This window comes from Callospermophilus lateralis, unplaced genomic scaffold, assembly GCF_048772815.1.
Source record: "Callospermophilus lateralis isolate mCalLat2 unplaced genomic scaffold, mCalLat2.hap1 Scaffold_312, whole genome shotgun sequence".
In the NCBI taxonomy this organism is placed as follows: Eukaryota; Metazoa; Chordata; class Mammalia; order Rodentia; family Sciuridae; genus Callospermophilus; species Callospermophilus lateralis.
Genome location: NW_027513736.1, coordinates 1,008,345 through 1,029,619, shown reverse-complemented (window position 1 = coordinate 1,029,619; position 21,275 = coordinate 1,008,345). Strand labels below are relative to the sequence as shown.

The 21,275-nt window shown below is 35.2% G+C and overlaps 1 protein-coding gene and 1 pseudogene across 1 annotated transcript in view; one reads left to right on the top strand and one right to left on the bottom strand.

Annotated features, from left to right (window-relative positions):
- Nucleotides 1-13,767, top strand: part of LOC143387585 (axin interactor, dorsalization-associated protein-like) — a 36,785-nt pseudogene extending 23,018 nt beyond the window's left edge.
- A 3,645-nt stretch (nucleotides 13,768-17,412) lies between these two features.
- The window catches only part of LOC143640489 (transport and Golgi organization protein 1 homolog), a 40,201-nt gene continuing 36,338 nt past the window's right edge, over nucleotides 17,413-21,275 (bottom strand). The window contains exons 26-28 of the mRNA XM_077108261.1: nucleotides 21,131-21,207; nucleotides 19,375-19,537; nucleotides 17,413-18,364 (exon numbers count right to left, since the gene is read on the bottom strand). Coding sequence (XP_076964376.1) covers nucleotides 18,051-18,364; nucleotides 19,375-19,537; nucleotides 21,131-21,207 — 554 coding nt within the window. The 3' untranslated portion in view covers nucleotides 17,413-18,050. The remainder of the gene's footprint in view (nucleotides 18,365-19,374; nucleotides 19,538-21,130; nucleotides 21,208-21,275) is intronic.

The following is a 21,275-nucleotide window of genomic DNA, read 5'->3' as shown; positions in this document are numbered from 1 at the left end:
GCCTGTGACAAACATTTGTACAATATTATGTAAAAAGCCAAGCAAATGAAATTACTCAATAAGCAAACTCAAATCAGTGTTTTAAAAAAATATAATCTTTGGTAATTTTCCTCTTTTAATGTTCTGACCTAGACAATAATGTACTATTTTGGACAAAGACTGTCATGCCATTTTCAATTTTGGACTAGAAATTGTCCTTATGGTATGATATGAGATATAAACAATAGCAATTTTTAAAAAGCAAAAATAAAAAGTTGAAAGAAAAAAATGACTTCCCCTTCTGCATGTGAGGACAGGGTCTTAAGAATCCCACTGACCTTCATATCCATGTCACTCCAGATTCATCTTCAGGCTGGTGGTCCTTTCATTGTCTGATTCTCCATGATCTCTATGGCTACAGAGAGACTATTGAATGTGAGGCCACCCTACTTGATACTCAGACCTTCATTTTTCTCAGCATTCTCTTGGAACAAAGAAGTTGTGGTCGGGGGGTGGGGGGCTTCAGATGCTCTCCCATTGTTTTTCTGTACCTGTTGCAGGTAGAGTGGTGCTTCATTGTTTGGTCTGTGTCAGTGCTGTGGGGTCCCCAGCAGAGGCAGAGGCCTTACTTGCACAATTCCCTTTCCTCTCCACAGTGGAAGTGGCTGTAACATTCTTGGCTAGGTCAGACGCTTTTACACAGTTTTTAAAACATTCTTGAGCGAACTCGTCTGTGTTTAACAAACAGCCATTTGGGGGATCCATAGCTACCTTCATAAATTGTTTTCCACAGATGAAGCACAATGAAATAGAGCAACTTGAGTTTTTACCCAAGTACTACCTGTTAATAAATAGTTTCCATCAACAAAATGAACTTTTTGGTGTCCCCTATTACAGTAATGTGGTGAAATGGTTCCAAACCTTCTAATTCATTGTCATTACTTTATCAGAGTTGTCTTTAGATTTAGGCTTAGAATCTTCCTCTCACAGAAACTCCCACTGAATTGAGTAATTCCTTACAACTCTTTTTGACACCAGTGAGAGCATGCTTGCTCTGGTTGGTGCATAAGAGGTGGTTGGGGCAGATAAGTCAGAAAAAGACGTGCTTTCTGTGTTCAGTACAACTTGGGGCTCACCAGCTACCAATGGCTTCCTTTGTCTTGCAGTAAAAACTGAAAGTGGAATTAACCAAATGAACACAGTCCTGCTGCTCACTGCTATTTGAGTGTTAAAGACATATCATATTGCTATCTGGGCTACTCAGTCTCTGTCCATTCCTGTGAATGTGCATTGCCCAGTGTACAAAGTTCAAATGTTACTCTTTTTTAATCACTCCCTTACTTGGAGTTCTTAGTGACAGCTCAATAACATTCCTGGGATGTTATTGAAAACTTGGTTTGGACAGCTGTAGCCATTTAGAGTTTTCCATATTTAAAAGTATAAGGCATAAATAGTGGCCTAACAAAAATGTCTATATTCTAATCCTGGGAACCTGTGACTGTTATGTTACATGGCAAAAGGAACTTTGCAGAAGCTTGAGATGGGGAGGTTCTGCAGTTCCTTTTAAGGCTTTAGGGACAATTAAAATAAAGATGTTAAAATGGGACATGATGGTTAAAAGCATGGACTCTGTAGCCAAACTACTGTGTGATTATGGATAATTTGTTTTTCTATGCCTCACTTTTCACCTCTGAAAAATAGAATTAAACTATTGTTGTGAGGATTAGATGAGAGGATTAGGACAGTACGTGGCACATCACAAATACTCACAAGTGTTAGCTATTTCTTATTTACATAGCAATTCCATGTGGAAGAACATTTCTTCTGATCTCTGTTCTAGATCTGAGAGCAGATGATTTAGCTGGAATAGCACAGTTTACACTGGATTGTGTGTAGTGATTTCTTTCTTATCCTTGTTAGTCTTCAGATTTTATGAATGTACTTGACTTGTTCTCATATTACACTATGAAATTGGATATGTTAATTCTTAACTTATAAATCTTGCTTTTAATGCGTTGGCTCAATTTACAACTATCATGGTTTTATCTTTGATGCAAAAACATGCAACCTTTTTCATCTTACCTGGGAGCTATAGATGGTATGGTATTATTTTAGTATTTGATCTTCTTTTATGTTTATTATTTCTTCACTCATTGATATAGATTCTCTAGCCATTTGTTTACTAGAGCATGATAACCTCTAGAACTGGAAATTCAGTCATTCATTCAATAAAATATTTCTTCAATAAAGATCTGTTTATTCCTTGTGCATACTACAAAAGGAACAGTTCCCACACCTTTCAGGATGCTTATTGTGTAGTCAGCAAGACAGAGCCAAAAGCACATGATTATAATTAGAGATGTGCACCATAGGTTGGCAAAAAGAAGGGCTGAGGGAGTTCAATAAATCTAGCCAGATTTAGGACTCACTGAGTATGTAGGAGTTGACCATGCAGAGAGAGAGCACATCATAGACCATTCTGAAACACCTTAAATAGGCACCTTTCTATGTAATCTATGATCTTAATTACAGTCAGCTTCCTTCATCATGGAGCACAATGTTTGACATTCTACCTTGAATTAAACAAGAAATTCAGACTGGCAATCACTGCCTCCATATTAAATTATTTGAAGCATAATGATTACATTAAACTTACTGTGTAATCTCAGGCAAAAAGATTGTTGGTAAGGAATGTAGCATCAGCCCTACCATTTCAACTGAAAGATCTAGATGATGACAGGTTATAAAATTGACTCACCCCAAAGTAACGACAAGTTTAATATCAACTTGGAAAAAAATAAACTTAACATCAAAAAGACTTTGAAAGTTGTAAAGCAATCGTCTTTTGACTGTCAAAAAAAGGGTAGTAAAGAGGTAAGACATAAAAGAGGTAACATTCTTGGGGGTTTTGGGGGGTGGGGTAGGGTGGGTTCTTTTTTTTGTCTTTTTTGGAACTAGGCATCGAATCCAGGATTTTGCAAATGCAAGGCAGACACTTTGCCACTGAGCTACATCCCAACCCAACATTCATAATATATAAAGAAAAATTTTAATTGTAATAACCAAAGCAGAATACATGAGAGGAACAGACAACATGAGCGAGTGTGCGCACGTGCGAACACACACACACACACACACACACACACACACACATACACACACACACACACATTTAAAAATACCCGTTAAACATATAAAAAGATACTCAACTTTATTTTTAATAAAAAACCTAAATTAAAGCTACTGTTGGTGAGTCTTAGGGGAAATAGGTACTTATTAATCACTGGTGGGAATAGAAAAATGGTAGAGTTCCTTTGGAGGGAAATTGAGCATTCTCTAACAACATATAAGTACATATTTTTGCCTTAGCAATCCCATTCCTGAGAATTTACTCTGAAGGTGCACCCGCAAAATGCAGGAAAAAGAGGGGGAAACACTTGCATATATACCAGATTCTCTGTTGAGGTGTTTTTTATAATGATAAAAAGTTAGAAATAATGTAGCCATATGAAGATTGACTGAATAAACTATGATACATAGGATGGTGTAGAAAATAATTCAGAAAATCTCCATGAACTAATGAGTGATTTTTAAAAATATATTATTAGCAGAATTTATCAAGGTAGTTCACATTAGCAGATTAAGGGGAAAGATTTCATAATGTTGTCAACAATGCAGAAAAAGTTCTCAGTTAAGTTTGAAATACAGCCTTGATTTTAAACAATTCTTGGCAAAGAACAGAAAAACATCCTTAACTTGATAAAACATGGCTACATGACATTTACAACCCAAAATCATTTAATGATGAATTTGAACAAAACAAGAGTGTCTATTACTTCTTTTCATCAGAATTGTTTTGGAAGCCCTAGCTACTGCACTAGGGTAAGAAAAATGAAATATAAAAGGGGGGATGTTCTTTATTTGCATATTTATGAATATATAGAGAATATGCAAAAAAACCTATTCATAACTCATTAATAAGATAATGCGGTTTCTGGATATAAAATCTGTACAGACAAATCAATTCTATCTCAAACAAGTAATAGTTGTTAGAAAATGAACTATTATAATATATATAGTAGTATTAAATAATATCAAGGACCTTATTATAAATTCAACACAAGAAATATAAGAATTTTATGTAGAAAATAAACCTTTGTTGAAAGAAAGAAAAGAATATCAAAAGGAAAAGGAAACTGGAGTAATCTTGAAATTAGGGAAAAAGATGGAAGAGTGACTTAATAATTGTTATGGTTGGTGAGATGTTTAATTGTACGTTCTCTTTTACTTTTTTCATTTCTCTGGATTGAATTGTTTATGAGAATGCATTTTATAAAAACAGTGAAGTCATTATTCTTTTTTTCATTTGTTCATAATAGTTATTCTTGACATTAGATTCATTTGGACTAATTATAAATGCATGGAATATAATTTGCTCCATTTCAGTCCCTTCACCCTCGCCATCCTCCCTCCCACTGTTCCCTTTGATCCACTTTATCTGATCTATTTATTTACATTTTTTAAAATTAGTATCTTATAGATATTCAAAGTGATGAGTTTCATTATAGTATATTCACATATGTGCATTGGAAAGTTAGTTTGGGTTCATTCCACAGTTTTTCCCTACCCACTCCCCATTCCCTTCTTTTTCTTTTATTGATTTTATTTTTTTAAATACAGGACAATGGAGTCTATTACAATTCTTACTACACATATAGAGCACAATTTTTTATATCTTTGTATAAAGCATATTCACGCCAATTCACGTTATACATGTACTTGGTTTTTTTTTTTGCATTACAATTTTTATTACACATATATACCACAATTTTTCATATCTCTGTTTGTATATAAAGTAGGTTGACAGCCAATTTGTGTCTTCAGACATGTACTTTGGATAATGATGTCCATCACATTCATTCCACATTCATTAGGAGGCTAATCCCCTGCCTCCTCCCTTTCCCTCACTCCCCTCTTCCCTATCTAGAATCCGTCTATTCATCCCATGTTCCTCCTCCCTACCCTATTATGAGTCAGCCTCCTTATATCAGAGAAAACATTTGGCATTTGTTTTTTGGGGATTGGCTAACTTCACTTAGCATTATCTTCTCCAATGCCATCCATTTACCTGCAAATGCCATGATTTTATTCTCTTTTTAAAAAGTTCATTGTGTATATATGCCACATTTTTAAAAATCCATTCATCCACTTAAGGGCATGTAGGTTGGCTCCACAGTTTAGCTATTGTGAATAGTGCTGCTATAAACATTGATGTGGCTGTGTCCCTGTAGTATGTTGTTTTTAAGTCCTTTGAGTATAGTCCAAGGAGAGCAATAGCTCGGTCAAATGGTGGTTCCATTCCCAGATTTCCAAAGAATCTCCATACTGCTTTCCAGATTGGCTACACCAATTTGCAGTCCCACCAGCAATGTATGAGTGTACCTTTTTCCCCACATTCTTGCCAACACTTATTGTTGTTTGTCTTCATAATAGCTGCCATTCCGATTAGAGTTGTATCTTAGTTTTGATTTGCATTTCTCTGATTGCTAGAGATGTTGAAAATTTTTTCATATATTTGTTGATTGATTGTATATCCTCTTCTGAGAAGTGTTTGTTCAAGTCCTTGGCCCATTTTTTGATTGGGTTACTTGTTTTTTCAGTGCTTAGCTTTTTGAGTTCTTTATATACCCTAGAGATTAGTGCTCTATCTGATGTGTGAGGGGTAAAGATTTTGTCCCAGGATGTAGGCTCTCTGTTCACCTCACAGATTGTTTCTTTTGCTGAGAAAAATCTTTTTAGTTTGAATCCATCCCATTTATTGATTCCTGGTTTTAATTCTTGTGCCATAGGAGTCTTATTAAGGAAGTTGGGGCCTAACCCATATGATGAAGATTAGGGCCTACCTTTTTCTTCTGTTAGACACAGAGTCTCTGGCTTAATTCCTAGGTCCTTGATCCATTTTAAGTTAAGTTTTGTGCATGGTGAGAGTTATGAGTTTAATTTCATTTTGTTGCATATGGATTTCCAGTTTTCCCAGCACCATTTGTTGAAAATGCTACCTTTTCTCCAGTGCATGTTTTTGGCACCTTTTTCTAAAATAAGCTGATTGTAATTTTGTGGGTTAGTCTCTGTGTCCTCTATTCTGTACCATTGGTCTACCAGTCTGTTTTAGTGCCAATACCATGCTGTTTTTGTTACTATTGCTCTGTAGTATAGTTTAAGGTCTCATATAGCGATACTCCCTGCTTCACTCTTCTTGCTAAGGATTTCTTTAGCTATTCTTGATCTCTTATTTTTCCAGATGAATTTCATGATTGCTTTTTCTATTTTTATGAGGAATGCCATTGAGATTTTGTTTGGAATTGCATTAAATCTATATAGTGCTTTTGGTAGTATGATCATTTTGATAATATTAATTCTGCCTATCCCAAGAGCGAGGTAGATCTTTCCAGAAATAGTAAATGAATTCAGCAAAGAAGCAGGATATAAATCAACACCCATAAATCAAAGGCATTTCTGTATATCAGTGACAAAGCCTCTGAGAAGGAAATGAGGAAAACTGCCCCATTTACAGTAACCTCAAAAAAAAAATAAGATACTTGAGAATCAACGAAAGAAGTCAAAGATCTATACAATGAAAACTACAGAACCCTAAACAGAGAAATCAAAGAAGATCTTAGAATATGGAAAGATCTACACATTCCTTTCTTAAAAGGAGAAAGGGAGGAAGAGGGAGGGAGAGGGGAAAGGTGGGCAGGGTCAGATCAGAATATGATAGCCCAAAGGGTGGGGGTTTGGCCTGCTGAGAACTTCTAACTAAAGGAGATTGGAATCCCGAAAGCAACCTAGGCAGCAAAGCCTCTGCCCTCCTCCTGCCCTCCTGTCCTTCACCCTTCTCTCCCAAAGCCTTCTCTCATAAAACCTAGAAAGCTCTCTCTCTCTCTCTCTCTTTCTCTCTCTCTCTCTCTCTCCCTCTCTCTCTCTCTCTCCTCTACCCTCTCTGCTATTCCCTTCCTGTCCCCTTACCCTCCCTTACCCCCTCCCTTAAAAACCCTCATTTCAGACAGGACCTGCCTTAGGTCCAGAAGGAAAGAAGGCTATACAGAGAGGCCAAGAAGAATCTGACCAGACAGGGCTTGCTAGGATCCTGGCAGCCTTTTACCATTAGCTCACACCCTCTTTCCAGTCATTTCTACATGGCCGTCCATTCTTCATGGAACATAAACATAAAAACAGGAGTTTTCCCTGGATCTGTAGGTCTTTATTTCTGAAGGCTTTTAGGTCAAATAAAGTTCTATTAAATAAATGTTATGATTTTTAAAATGTAAAGATATATACTAGTTCATAAATTAGAAGAAGCAATTTATATAGATAGACTCTTTCTGAAACTCATCTGAATTTTTATTGCAGTTCCTGGACCTTTTATACAGCTATAGAATTAAGATACTGTATTAGTGATAAGAGGATAAACAGTTCGGTAAGACAGAAAACTCAGAAAGTGATTGCCACATGATTTATGATTGAGGTGGGACTGCAGATCAGTGGTGGAAAATGTCAGTCTTTTTAATAAGTAGTGCTGAGACAATTGAGTATTTATGTGAAATTGAATGAAATTAAAGCTCCTACTATACACCATAGACAATAATTCTGTGTGACATATAGAATTAAGTGTGTGGGGCTGGGAATGTGGCTCAAGCATTAGCATGCTCGCCTGGCATGCGTGTGGCCCGGGTTTGATCCTCAGCGCCACATACAGACAAAGATGTTGTGTCCGCCAAATACTAAAAAATAAATATTAAAACTCTCTCTCTCTCTCCCAATCTCTCACTCTCTCTCACTCTTTCTTAAAAAAAAAAGAATTAAGTGTGAATGGCAAAACAATAAAATGCTTTCAAGATAATACCTTTATGATTTTGGAGTGGGGTAAGTTTTCTTAAATATAACATAAAAAGCACTGATTGTAAAGGAAGATATTAAGAAATTTGATATTACTAGCAGTAAGTATTTATCATAATCAGAAGACACCATGGCAGACAAAAGTCATTCTTAATATTCAAAACTAATACTTGGTGTTAGAAGTTAGCAACGGTTGCTATCTTTTGGAAGAGTGCATTGGATAGGGTGTGGGGAAGGACACTCTCAGGAGGCTGATTATATCTTTCCTAGATCTGATGCTAGTTATACAGGTGTATTCACTTTGTGAAAGTTCAGCAAACTGTGCTAACAATTTGTACATTTTAAAATGTATATGCTCTACTTCAACAAAAAGTCTTTATAAAAGAAAACTAAGAAGCTATTTGTAAAACATTTGTCCAGCAAAATAATAGAGACCTCCTACAGCTCAATAAGATAGACATCTCAATAAAAAATTGAGCAAAATATTTGAACACACTTCAGAAAGAGGAAATCATTTATTTGATTTATTTGAAAAGGTGCTCAACCTTATTAATCTTCAGAGGAATGCAAATTAAAATGATTGATCTCTTTATACCAAAATTGGCTAACATGAAGAATCTGAGAAAACAGTACCTAATGAGGAAGTGGAGCAATGAGAACACTACTGCACTTGGGCTAGGAATAAAAATTGGCACAACCACCTTGGGAAATGGATTGTCATTACATAGTAGGTATGGAGGTTGCTGCAGTCTCTGGCTGGGCACAAAATCACGAGCCACCACACAGCTTGTAGATTCAAACAGCAATTCTTTATTCCCGAACTCACACCGGCCGTCTACAAACACGTTCTGGGGGAATCCAGGTTCTCTGCCCAAATACACCACTCCACTGGGCTTCTGTCTCCCAAATATACTGTCTGACCCTAAGAACTCAAGAGGAACTCAGGCAGCAGGATATGCCCTATTCTAAAGGGGGAACACTCTAATCTCCTATTATGCTAAACCGGGGACACCCTAAACACGGATCCACCCTGGTCCTTGAGCAAGGTCACCTTTCAGGAGTCCTTCCACTAGACAGCATGGGAGTAGCTGGCAAGGAAATTGTCATACCTACTTGGCTGATGGCTCCCAGCAGAGGTAACATGCCAGGTGACTTAGTGATTCCTCTGTTTCAGAAATGGGTGCTTATGGGCACCAGAAGATGTTCAGAAGAGTATTTATAATAGCCTTGTTAACTATATCCAAACACTTGGAGTAATTCAAATATCTATCAACACAAGAATTTGTACATAAACTGTAGCATATTTATACAGCCATGTACTACATAATAGAATGAACTTTTCTGCAGAAAAATCCATATATGATATACATACATGTGAATATGTATGTATATAAATATCAATGTATACATATTCACATTTTTCATAAAATTTCAGAGGTGTTTCTTAGCTCTCTGAAGTTCATCCCAGATGTCCAGGTACAAGCCCCCTCTTCTAAAAGTACCCTCATTTGTCAATCAAAGAAGATGCATAAAAAAGGTATTATGTATATATTTAATGATATCAGCCTGAGCCCATTTAGGTTTGTTAATGCAACAGTGGAATGCAGCCTCCAGGCCTTCCCATTCTTGCATTTGTCTGTATTGTCTTCATATTTGTTTAAATTAGAAAGTAATACATTTTTAACAGCATTGTTGAGGTATAATTTGTATATCATAACATTTCCCTTCTGTAAGAATAAAATTCATTGATTTTTGACACCTCTATAGAGTTTTGCATCTGTCACCACTATACAAGTTCAGAACATTCCCATCACCTCCCAAAATTTCCTCAAGCCACATTTGCCATCAATCAAATGTGTATTTTCAAATATAGTGTGTTGATTGCTTCATGTATTTCAAATAACTCATCATTAAAAATAGCATAACACATTGATGAATAGAAACTTGAAAAACATCAACCAAAATCTTCTGTTAAATGTATTTTGAGGTTCTGTATACATACTTGATTAAAATCAGCTTATTTGCATCTGTTCTCTACTGGTAGTTTCAAAAAAGGGAACATACTGAACAGTTGATTTCTTCCTTCATATGTTCTTGGTGGGTGAATGTTGTCATGTTGTTCTGGGTGGGTTTTAGTTTTAAAAATTTTACTTGGTTTTGGGGAAAATGTTCAGTTATACAAATGGCCCTTTTATATGGCAGTCTGTATATTACTACTTTCTTAGAATAAATCATACAAAATAGAATGAAGAATAGAAGTTAGACTATATAGTTAAATTAAAACATAAATATCAAATTGTAAATTATTCTTTATTAGGAGTAACTAAAGGAAAGAATGTATTGATCAACTCTGATATTAAATGTCTCAGACTTTAGAACAGAATAACAAGTATTTTAAAAGCTTTTCTTGTCTTTGTTCTACCACTTCATATTAAGATGCTGAGTATAATATAGAAGTACATATGGAATATAAATATTATGTGAGCATATTATACTATTATGTATAATTGGGCTTCCTCAAGTGATGTTTTTAACAAACTTTTATTGTACATACTATACACTATTATTATAGAAATTATTATTTCTGCTTAAAGGTGATTGTATGGTTGGGAAATGCAGATATATTATGTGTAAAATTAAATATTTTTCTAAAAAAGTATAAATCAGATGTTCATGAATTTTGGACATAAAAATACATAATGCCTAGCTAGTTCTTAAGAGGTAGGCTATATCTTCTGTTTGTCAAAGTATTTACTCTGAAATATTGGTGGAGCTATCTTTTATTGAGGTTTCTCTGTTGCCAGGTACTTTATTACCAAGGTTGCCATCAGAACCAGGAATGACATTACTCACTATCAGGATTGAGAAAATTGGTCTGAAAGACCCTGGACAGTGCATTGATCCCTATATTACAGTTAGTGTAAAGGGTAAATAACTGGCAAATTGCATTATGTTTTTTCTCATATGGGACAAAGTTTTTGACAGGGGATGGTCTTGTATATGTGACAACTTGCTTTAATGCATTCTATAATGAGGCAAAATCCTAGAAGAGATCATAACAGAACATAGTTCTGAAAGACTTACAAAATATATTTCCTACTTGCTTTTGAGTTTGTATAGATTTTTGCTCTTCAGATTCCAGCTAACGTGCGGACTAAACATACACATTGTCCTTAACAGCAGCTACAGCCTTCAGGATGTAGATTAACAATAGCACTCCTCACCTTCCATGGGTGTGTAGTTTTCTACACAAAGCCCCATGTCCTGTTTTCCCATCTCTCCTGCTTCAGCCCCTCTTCTTCCTGTGCTACTGAGGTATCTACATAGGTGAGTCCTACAGAGGCAGATGAAAATCAGGGGACAGGGAAGTAGGGTGCATCCATAACATCCATGCCCTGAGAGCAATCCCGTGGGATGAAGATGTGATTAAGGAATAAATGATACCATTTTACAGAAATAACTATAGTTAGTACAAATGGCTTATTTTAATCTGTAGTTTTGCACCAAAGGAACAGATCGGTGCTGAAATTAAATGGAGGAACTTTTATCAATTGCAGAAATAAAGTCAGATCCATGGGTTCATTAGTGCTAATTAAAAGAAAAATATGACCACAAAGAAAAAGATTTATTTAAAGAACCTAATCCACAGCACTAATACTGGTACACTTTTAAATTCCGATGTTACTAGTTATCAAATATATAGTATACTGGAAAATATTTACATTGTTTGATAGACCATTTGTAAAACTGCATACTCATTCAGAAAGTATACTTAAAACACAAAAATATTTAATGATGTTGTAAATGTTAAGTTACCTTTGCATATGTTAAACTGAAATATTTTTATGTAAATATTTTTTAATTATTAAATGTACTAAATTGTTTTTGAGCTTTTTGAGACACATAAATGAATAACACATAAACACTGAGGAGTTATTAAATGAGTCCATGTTGAATTTGATTAAACTGAGATTTTAAAACCCAGAAAATTAAAACTATATATAATGTACCATCTGGTTGTTGTAAATTCAGGGTATGTTGTAAACAGTATAACCAGAATTTAGATAATATATATGAAAAATTATTCATTAACCAAAGAGTTTTTGTTGGCTGTTCTCATCCATTTTTGGTTCTTAACAGGGAAATTATGATAAGGTTAGGTTTAAAGGCTTTTCTAAATAAGCCATATACTTGATCAAAGTTAGAAATTGGTGGCAGAGCTCCATTGTGGCAAATTATATACTCCAGATTTTTTTTTTTTTTTTGCATAGAAAAATATAGTGGACTATTCCCTAAGGAAAACATGTTTGTTCTTTTTACCACTTCACTATGAAGATCAAGTTTTGTCCACTTGGCCATGTAAAGGCTTCCTTGTCCCCTTCATGAGGTCTCCTATCCAGTCTATATTCATTTCTCTCCACATACCCCATGAACTTCAACAACTCTCACATACTTGCTCACACCAAATAGGAATCTCTTAGCCTGAGAATCTCCTCTCAGCTCTTTCCATGCCTCTTTAGGAATTGTAACCTTTGCAGTTTCTAGATTTTCCGTCTGTATATGTGAATGCTCATAAGCAGAAACTTATTTGTTTCTCCAGATCTGAATGGCATAGATTTAACTCCTGTGCAAGATACTCCTGTGGCTTCAAGAAAAGAAGATACATATGTTCATTTTAATGTGGACATTGAGCTCCAGAAGCATATTGAAAAATTAACCAAAGTTTTATAATTATCAGTTACTGACTTCTTAAGGACTTCTTAAGGACAGTACTTATCTGGGTTTGTGTTGATAGTGTACTTAAAACAAGATCTTATGTCACATAGTTATGAATATTGACTTAAAGAAAGTCAAATCAACATTTTTTTTAATTATGAGAATTAGCAGTTGCATTATCTAGTTGTGTAATAATGTGGTTAAATATTATTTGACAGGGAAGTATTTCTCATAATACAGAGTTAAGGAAGCAGGTTCTCTAATAATTACCTTAAGTCCTTTTAGGAACCTAATGATTACTTTCTAACAGTTAAGGAATTATTTTTTTTCTTTCAATAAGATGCTTTGGGTAAAAAGATACTATAACTGGCAGTTAGTTTGTAAGAATATGGAAAGGACAATCTGGGCATGGTGGTTTCAGGAGGGAGAGAAATAAAATATCAAAGGAACTCTTTTAAATTTCTATTCTAATATAGGTGCTTATTGAAACCCATTTTTATAGGTACTGCTGATAATTAAGTAACTTCTGTTTTTCTTGTGGTATTTAATATTTTATATTCTTTGGTAGTTTATGATTCTACCTGTGTACATAACTTACATTCTTGCTATACAATTTTGTTGTACTTTGTAGAATTAAATGATATGGAGAAATGTCACTCAGACATGGTAGATGAGCTTGGAGTGACAGCCACAGTGAGTTATCAACAGTTGTGTCATAAGACTGTTTGACACATGTTACTTTGTAAAATCATAGGCTTCTGGTGACACATAAGAAATGTGTGGTCTCTGGCTTATGTGGTTTGTTTTAATTCCTTAGGTGCAGCTATCTTCTTTGAATTCAAACACTACAAGCCTAAAAAAAGGTTTACCAGCACCAAGTGTTTTGCTTTCATGGAGATGGATGAGATTAAACCTGGGCCAATTGTAATAGAACTGTAAGTGATATACATATAGGATTCATACTGTACTAATGGTTACTAGTTCATGTTTCTTCTTAGTCCCTCTTATCTAGAATGTAACATTGGAGTAAATCAATCATCAAAGTATTTTAAACAATCATCTTTCTATTGTGGTTACAGATACAAGAAACCCACTGACTTTAAAAGAAAGAAATTGCAGTTATTGACCAAGAAACCACTTTATCTTCATCTACATCAAACTTTGCACAAGGAATGATTCTGACATGAGTAATGTGGAATTTCTGTGAATTTTACCACTCAGTACAAACCATCATAGCTCTGGGTAGCATATTCATCCTTCAGGAGGCAGGAAGTGAGCCGTACCTATAGGCCAGTGAGTCCTTTGCAAAGCTGTACCACAGAACTAAAGTCCAGCACCTCATTGTTATGACTCCTTTGGATACAAGGTTTATTGTAGATTTTGAAACATGTTTTTACTTTTCTATTAATTGTGCAATTAATAGTCTTTTTCCTAATTTACCACTGTTCCTACCCTGCTTCCTGGAACAATACTGCTGTGGTACGTATGCTCATCTTCAAACTTTAAAATACAGCAATAAGAATGTGCTAGAGTTTACACATTTGCTCACTTTTGCTCCAATATGGTCTTTTGATTTGAATTAACTTCAAACTTTTGAATTGAAGTGGGTAGGATAGTACCAGATTGCTTTGAAAGGAAATTGGATCACTTATGGTCTGTCTTATAGGCTGTTCCTTAGAGCTGGCCTAAATTCACCCTCATCTGATAGTTCTACTTAGAAATAGTGTGCCTTGACCAGATCAATATCTTATATGGGAGTGCCCCCCAGATTGTAGCTGTGATTTTTTTCCAGATGACCAGATTGTTTTTCTGAAAGTGAGCATATTTTTAGTCATGTTGATTAGTTGTTCTACATCACATTGCTATTGATTCTAGGGTTAACATTAATGATTCTAGGGTTAACATTAAAACCATCTCTCTCAGAATAATTACAAATTTTTGGGTGGGTTTAAATCATGTCATCTAAAAATAATTGAATCAGATGCTAATGAGATACTGCAGGAACAACTGCTGTTTTTCTGACAACTGACTGTGAAACCTTAAAACCTGCATACCTTGTCTTTATAAAGTGATGAGTATGCAAAATCTGGAAAGATATTCTATTTTTTAATATAGGTAGATACAACTGCCATTTATTTCCTATTTAGATATATTGACATTCATATGAAAATATGCAGGTCATTAGCCTATTATAATTTCACCATTTACATTACTTTTAACTTAATGATGAGACATAAATAAAACTTTCATAGTACACAAGGTGGATATTTGATACACAGAACATAAAGATTTGTGAGGAGCTTTTTTGTGGGTTACATGTAGAACCCATGTATTTTAATATTCACTATTTTAAATTAACAATGCATGAAGGGAATGCAATACTTGGCCTATTTTTAAACTAGTGTAAACCCTAATCATACCATCTGTTTGCTTTTTAAAATGAATAACAGTAATTTTAGCCCTTGCACTTCAAGAGATCTAGTCTTTAATTTTTCAGTTGTCTGTTAGGTCAATTTTGTTTACTAGATGAATGTTAATAAAACGATATGAGCCTGAAAGAATTCTCAACCAAATTTAGTCTTTTCTTTCATCTGGATTGGGTTAATTTCACAAGTGCAAAAATAGTTCAGTCTACAGTAGTTCTAGGAAATGAAGAATTTGCCTTAATAAAATGTTCACTCAACAGAAACTCTGAGTAGTCAAAATTTCCAGACTGTAAACTTCTCAAGAGAAGGGCCTCATCTTCTCCATGTCATGTAAACTTTCCAAGGTGCTTGGCAGCACTCTGTACCCTGTGGAGTACTCAGTACCTTTTTGTTTGATGTTACTGATGTTGAAGTTGCTCCCTTAAAATTTGCTACATTTTAATAGTATATCAAAGTGATAATTTTAAAAAAAAGAAACCTTTTTTTGGGGTTGTAGATGGACACAGTACCTTTATATTTATATGTGGTGCTGAGGATCAAACCCAGTGCCTCACACGCAACCCCAGCCCCTCAAAGTGATAATTTATATAAAGAAACATTTAGCATCCTTCACATAAGAATGCTTTTTTTTTAACCTCTATTTATTTATGTGATGCTGAGGATTAAACCCAGGGCCTTGCCTGTGCTAGGCAAGTACTCTACCACTGAGCCACAACCCCAGCTGCCACCAAAGAATGGGGTTATATGAAAAAAAAGAGGATGCTTTGTATGAATGTCTTTCATCAGCATTAAACAAACTTAAATTGAACATTGTCATTAGCTTAGCTTTAATTCAGACCTGAATGACCAAACCTCCCCTGCCAAAAAAGGTGGTTTTATCTTGAAGCAATTAACACAAAACAATCTGTATCTCACAAATTAGTTGTTTAAATTTACTTTCTAGTGTGGGAGGGGATGAGTCACTGGACAATAATTACAACTATAGCAGTAATACTTTCAGGTTGAAACACTACTGCTTCACAAATGAAATGATTTTAGTAACTAAACTCAAACACAATTTGCTGGAGAGGACTTCTAAAACTTTTGAGATACAAAAGTATAATTGAATCAAGGGACAATATTCTCTCACAACCGGTATATGGGCAGCTACCTTGGGCTTTGCTACAGAAGTGGTACAATCAGATGGATATAAGGAGAGGAAATTATGGGTGGGCTCAGAACTGCTCAGATAAACTACGTAGAACACATTATAGCTTACTAATAGAATAAATACAAAAAAGGCTTTAGAGGGAAAACTACTGTTGCTTTGAATAAAAAAATAAATCTGCCTTTCCTTGAAAATCTATCTTCCTAGCTGACATCACCTTTATTTAAATGCTATTTTAAAATTAGAAGTTATAGTAACTTCAGCATTGCCATGTGTCCTGTAGAGGTTGAAAGATACATTCAAAATTGGTGTTTGTGACTTAAATTTTATTTTACATGGCTAAAAATGGCATAAGGTATTATATGGTTTTTCTCTTACACACAGCTGCTGCTTCTGATATTAAATGGAAGCTATGTAGATTGAATTCTTCCTAACGGACTCAAATTCTTTTTGATTTTGAGTCATCTTCAGTAGTTTAGAGATTTTGTTTCACAGAGATTTTGTTTCACACTGAAGCTTTTGCCCCTATTTTGAGAATACTTAGGGGACATAAAAAGAACAATGATATGTTCTAGGTTCCAACAATCCTATTACTTTCTAGAACTTTAAAGAATGGAAGAATATGGTCTAGCAGTAAACAAAAGTACCAGGCTTTTATAATTTTATTTAAATCTTAAACCTCTTAAAATGTACTGTTAAAATTGCTGTAATTAAAATTACAGCTCTGGAGAGCTAGTTCTTAGGAACATTGTTTTAAAGACAGTAGTTACAGATTCAGGACTTTCTTTAATTGATTTTTAAATAAAATATATTTGAGTATCTAAAAAAAAAGAATTTAATTCAGCCCATAGTTGCTGATTAAGGACATTATAAGCCTTAGGGTTTCATTCATTCTTAGAGGATTATACTTTTCTAATTTTTTTATCATATTCCTTGAAAATCAGTGGCAAGGTATGGGAAAGAGAAGAGTGTGTGTGCACATTTTTTTTTAAAAGAAATTTCCTTATTTTTTTATAGACACAACATACCACCCTATATTTTACTGTTTTAATGCAATACTGGCAAAAGCAGTAGAACTTCAGGTCAAACAACTCTTGCTACTAATGTAAACTCATTCTCAGAAAACCATTCTCACATGGACAGTGGTTAGAAAAAAGTACATGAATGTGCTACAAAAATAGAGCCACAAGAATTCTCACAAGTAAAAGAAATTCCTCTGTATAAGTCCACAGTTGACCAAGGTCCAGCCTCCTTAACAGTGAGCAACAGGAAATATGCTGCCAAGTCACCATCTTCAGTTCTGAGAGTGAGTTTACATGCTTCCCCAATGGCACAAAGTCTCATGACGATCCAATGAATCAACAGACACTTGGGAAATATTAATAAACAATTTTTTATGAACTATTACAACAAAGAACTTCAGCAAGAAGGAAAATGAAGTTTATGATCTTTGAGTAAACATTTTTAGCGTAACAGTCTCTGCGACCAGATATTTAAAGAGAAAAATCAAGCTTATAAAACACCATTTCTCTGTTATCAACTGGAATACACTAAAAATAGGATACTGGAAATACATGTTCTTAAAGCATTTCCACAGGAAATGTCCATAATTATGACATTCTAAACCATTTAGCAATTGTATATGCTACATTAACTAAAACAAAGGTATTCCTTATTGCATATTTTAAAGTTGGAAGGATACTCTAGTTTAAGTGGGGGATATTTAGGGGGAAAATATTTTGGCTCCAAATGTATACTGCACCAAGGCAGCTTCATTCTAAAAACATAAACCATTTAAAATAAACTTTTATATTTTGAAGCCAATAATCCTTCAACACAATGAATAGTTCATAGTCCACTTTCTGACTAAGTGTCAGAGGTTAATTTTATGGGCCCTGTTTTAAGGCCTGTGAACAGCCCTCACTACTCTGAGAATCGGGTGTAGGTGGAGGTTCATCTTTAAAGCCTGAAGACATTAAGTCTTTTGCAGCAGGTGGTGGCCCATAGTCTTGGGGACCATGAGTTGGAGGTGGTAATGGGGCACCAGGAATGAAGTACTCTCTTGGGCCAAATGAGCCTAAAGGTCTAAATGGTGCAGGTCCTGGAAAAAAATCACGAGGGTCAAAAGGCAAATCCCACTGTCCAGGTGGAACACCTGGTGCATATTCTCTGAAGCCTATTGGTGGACGGATACTAGGACCTGGAAAATAAAAAGGAAGTTATGTAAATACCCAGAAATTTCTGAACTTGGGTGATTTCAAGTATGTTAATATAGTCTTTAATTTCTCCCAAGCCTAGAACATCAACTGGTGAACATCCTGACTTGCCAGATGAGGCAAACTGAAATGGAACAAGTTTAGGTTATAGCCTGGCCAACCAGCCATGAAGCAACATATTAAGGATTTAAACATGGCTCTACCTAGCTCCAGGCTTATCTTTTATCTTTCCCTACTATATAATTGCAGAATTATTTCTATCTCACAAGAGCTCCATTTATATTTGGAAGTACTATATTACCATGACAAGATGATAGATTATGAAATAAGAACTTTACTACATCAAAGAAATTTTGATAAAAGGAAATCCCACTATTTATTACTGTATCCATTAAAAATTCATGAAGTATTTCAGCATGGACTTTACACATGCCATCAGAATCAAGGTGCATGCCCTCCTGGAAAAGGCCTTCCACAGCCACCAAATTAAATCAGCAACATTTATTAGGTCACTGTTAAATCCTCCTCTTTAACACTTCCCTCTGACTTTTCTCAAGGTAAGGAGGGTTTGACTTTTCCTTTTCTATATTCTATAACCTACTGCCTATGATTCCATTATGGGTGATTACAAACTTTATGTTATAGGATTGTCATATCTGTGACAAAATTTTAAGTTATGGCATGTGTCTCATCCACCTTTTCATCTATTGCAGTGCATATCAACATATTTTCAACAAACATCTGCAGAAGTAATATTTCTGGCTTTTCTCTATATAGCCCCTTATCCTTGTCTATGAGATAGCTATTGCCTATCTCAGTATAAGATTATGTAGTGTCCCATATGTCCCAAAAAACTGGAGGAAAAGTTAAAATGTATTCAGCTGTATCCTTTCATTGTTAAAACCTGAGATAGCAACCAACTGTTTTAGCAAGCAATAGAAATGAAAGATGAATGTGATTTATAAGTCAATCACTACTGTTCAGATCATCATACCAAATGGTGGAGGAATTGGCCGAGGCCCAAAAGGCCCACGGAGCTGAAATGGCGGTCCATACCAAAAGGGAGGTGGTGGAGGCCGTCGCATCGGGGGTTCCATAGGGGGGCCCATGAAGGGTACCCCTGAGAAAGGAGGGGGCCCTTTCATAGCCATATTAACCTGCAATTTAAGATTTTAAAGAAGTTAAAAGTTTTAAAATTCCTATGTATTAAGACAAAGTACCAACACCGATAAAAGCTAAAACCAAAACAGGCACCTGTCCAGAGAACACCATCAGTGCAACAAAACTCTACCCACCCCTCCTGTGTATTCCCACTGACAGCTTACAGAAGTTATAAGGATTCCACAAGAGGGAGCAGTTTGTTAGTGATTATATCTGCTCAGGAAAGGGAAAGGCAAGAGGACTGGCAGAGGTTATTAACAGAGGTGATTTCTGACCAGTATGTCATGCTGTATTCACTACAACCTATTTCAAAGGGAGTCCCCCTCCTCCCCATCACTTCCCTTTCATCACAATAGCTCATTACTTCCATATTAAGAATGAACAGAATAAAATAAAAAATACATTCTTTACCCATGTAATAATAGCTACTATTCAGAGTATCTTCAGTAAGTCTTTCATAATTATTCAACCTCTGAGATCTTTAAGTAGACTGTCTTGTAAGAGGGAACAAAAGCAAATGGATTATGATAATTTGTTGAAGGCCACACTGCATATTAAAGGGTCTCAATCCCAGGTTTGCCTGCAAGCCATGCTTTTCCCACCTCTACTCCTCTATAACAACGGGTCTTTGCTCTCTTTTAAATCTTCTACTACAAAGGGGTTTGGGGGTCTTATCTAAGCTGCCCTTAGATTGCTCCAGAGATGTATATTCCTGGAATATGTATACACTGGAACTTGAGAAGTATTTTCCAACACAATGCTATATACACAAATTAGGAAGACAAGGCTTTAATATTTACTTTCATTTACTGTACACCATTTGAGATATTGATTTATCATTTCCTATGAGTAGTGAGTTTGAAACTAAACAATTAAAAATTTATTTTATTATAGAGCTGCAGAAGACCTACCAGATATAATAGCAACACAGTTACAAGAAAATGCACTTATGTGAACAAATGAGACCATTGCTTGGGACTGGCTCAAGAGGTCATTTCAGATTATCATTGTTGCACTGAAACAGTATTTCACTTTCAGAAAATCTGATACCAATCTAATTCAAATCACTCAAAATAGGGTTTGCACAAATGGAGGAATTCTTAAATAGCATTCTTCCAAACAAAAATAAAAATGATGAATTATATAATTTATAATGAATTTACTTTGCCTTAGAACATTCAACACAAAACACCATATAAAGTTAGAGTGATAACTTTTCACATTCTGTAGTTCATTATAGTTGTACACACTTAAGCCACATTTCCAAGGAGAAAAGTAAGCTCAATATTGCATGCAGTTTAAAGCAAACAAGATCAGTGTCATGCTCTGAATATCCTTCCCAGAAATGCACAGAATAAAACCCAATTCAGTTCTCAACCTCTAAGTACTTACTCCAACTGGATGCTCAGTTAAAGAAGTAATGGTAGAAACTGAGGGGGTCTCAGGTTCTTGGGGAACAGTTTGCTTTTTAAAAAACAAATGGGATGGTACAAATAGAACACAAAGAAGGATAAAGCAAAGAGCAAGTACTGTAGGGAAGCAACATGTTCCTGCACCAGCACGTGATTCACAGTAACTACAGAACTTACCTTGCCCTCATCCGTCACCTTAGCTGGAGAAGAACTTTTGGAGCTGCTGTTCATGTGAGCTGGACCACATCCTGGGTCTGTTAGAGATCAAAGAATGGATTCAGACTTATTCTAACATGAAGAGAATAAAAATCCTGCATCCACA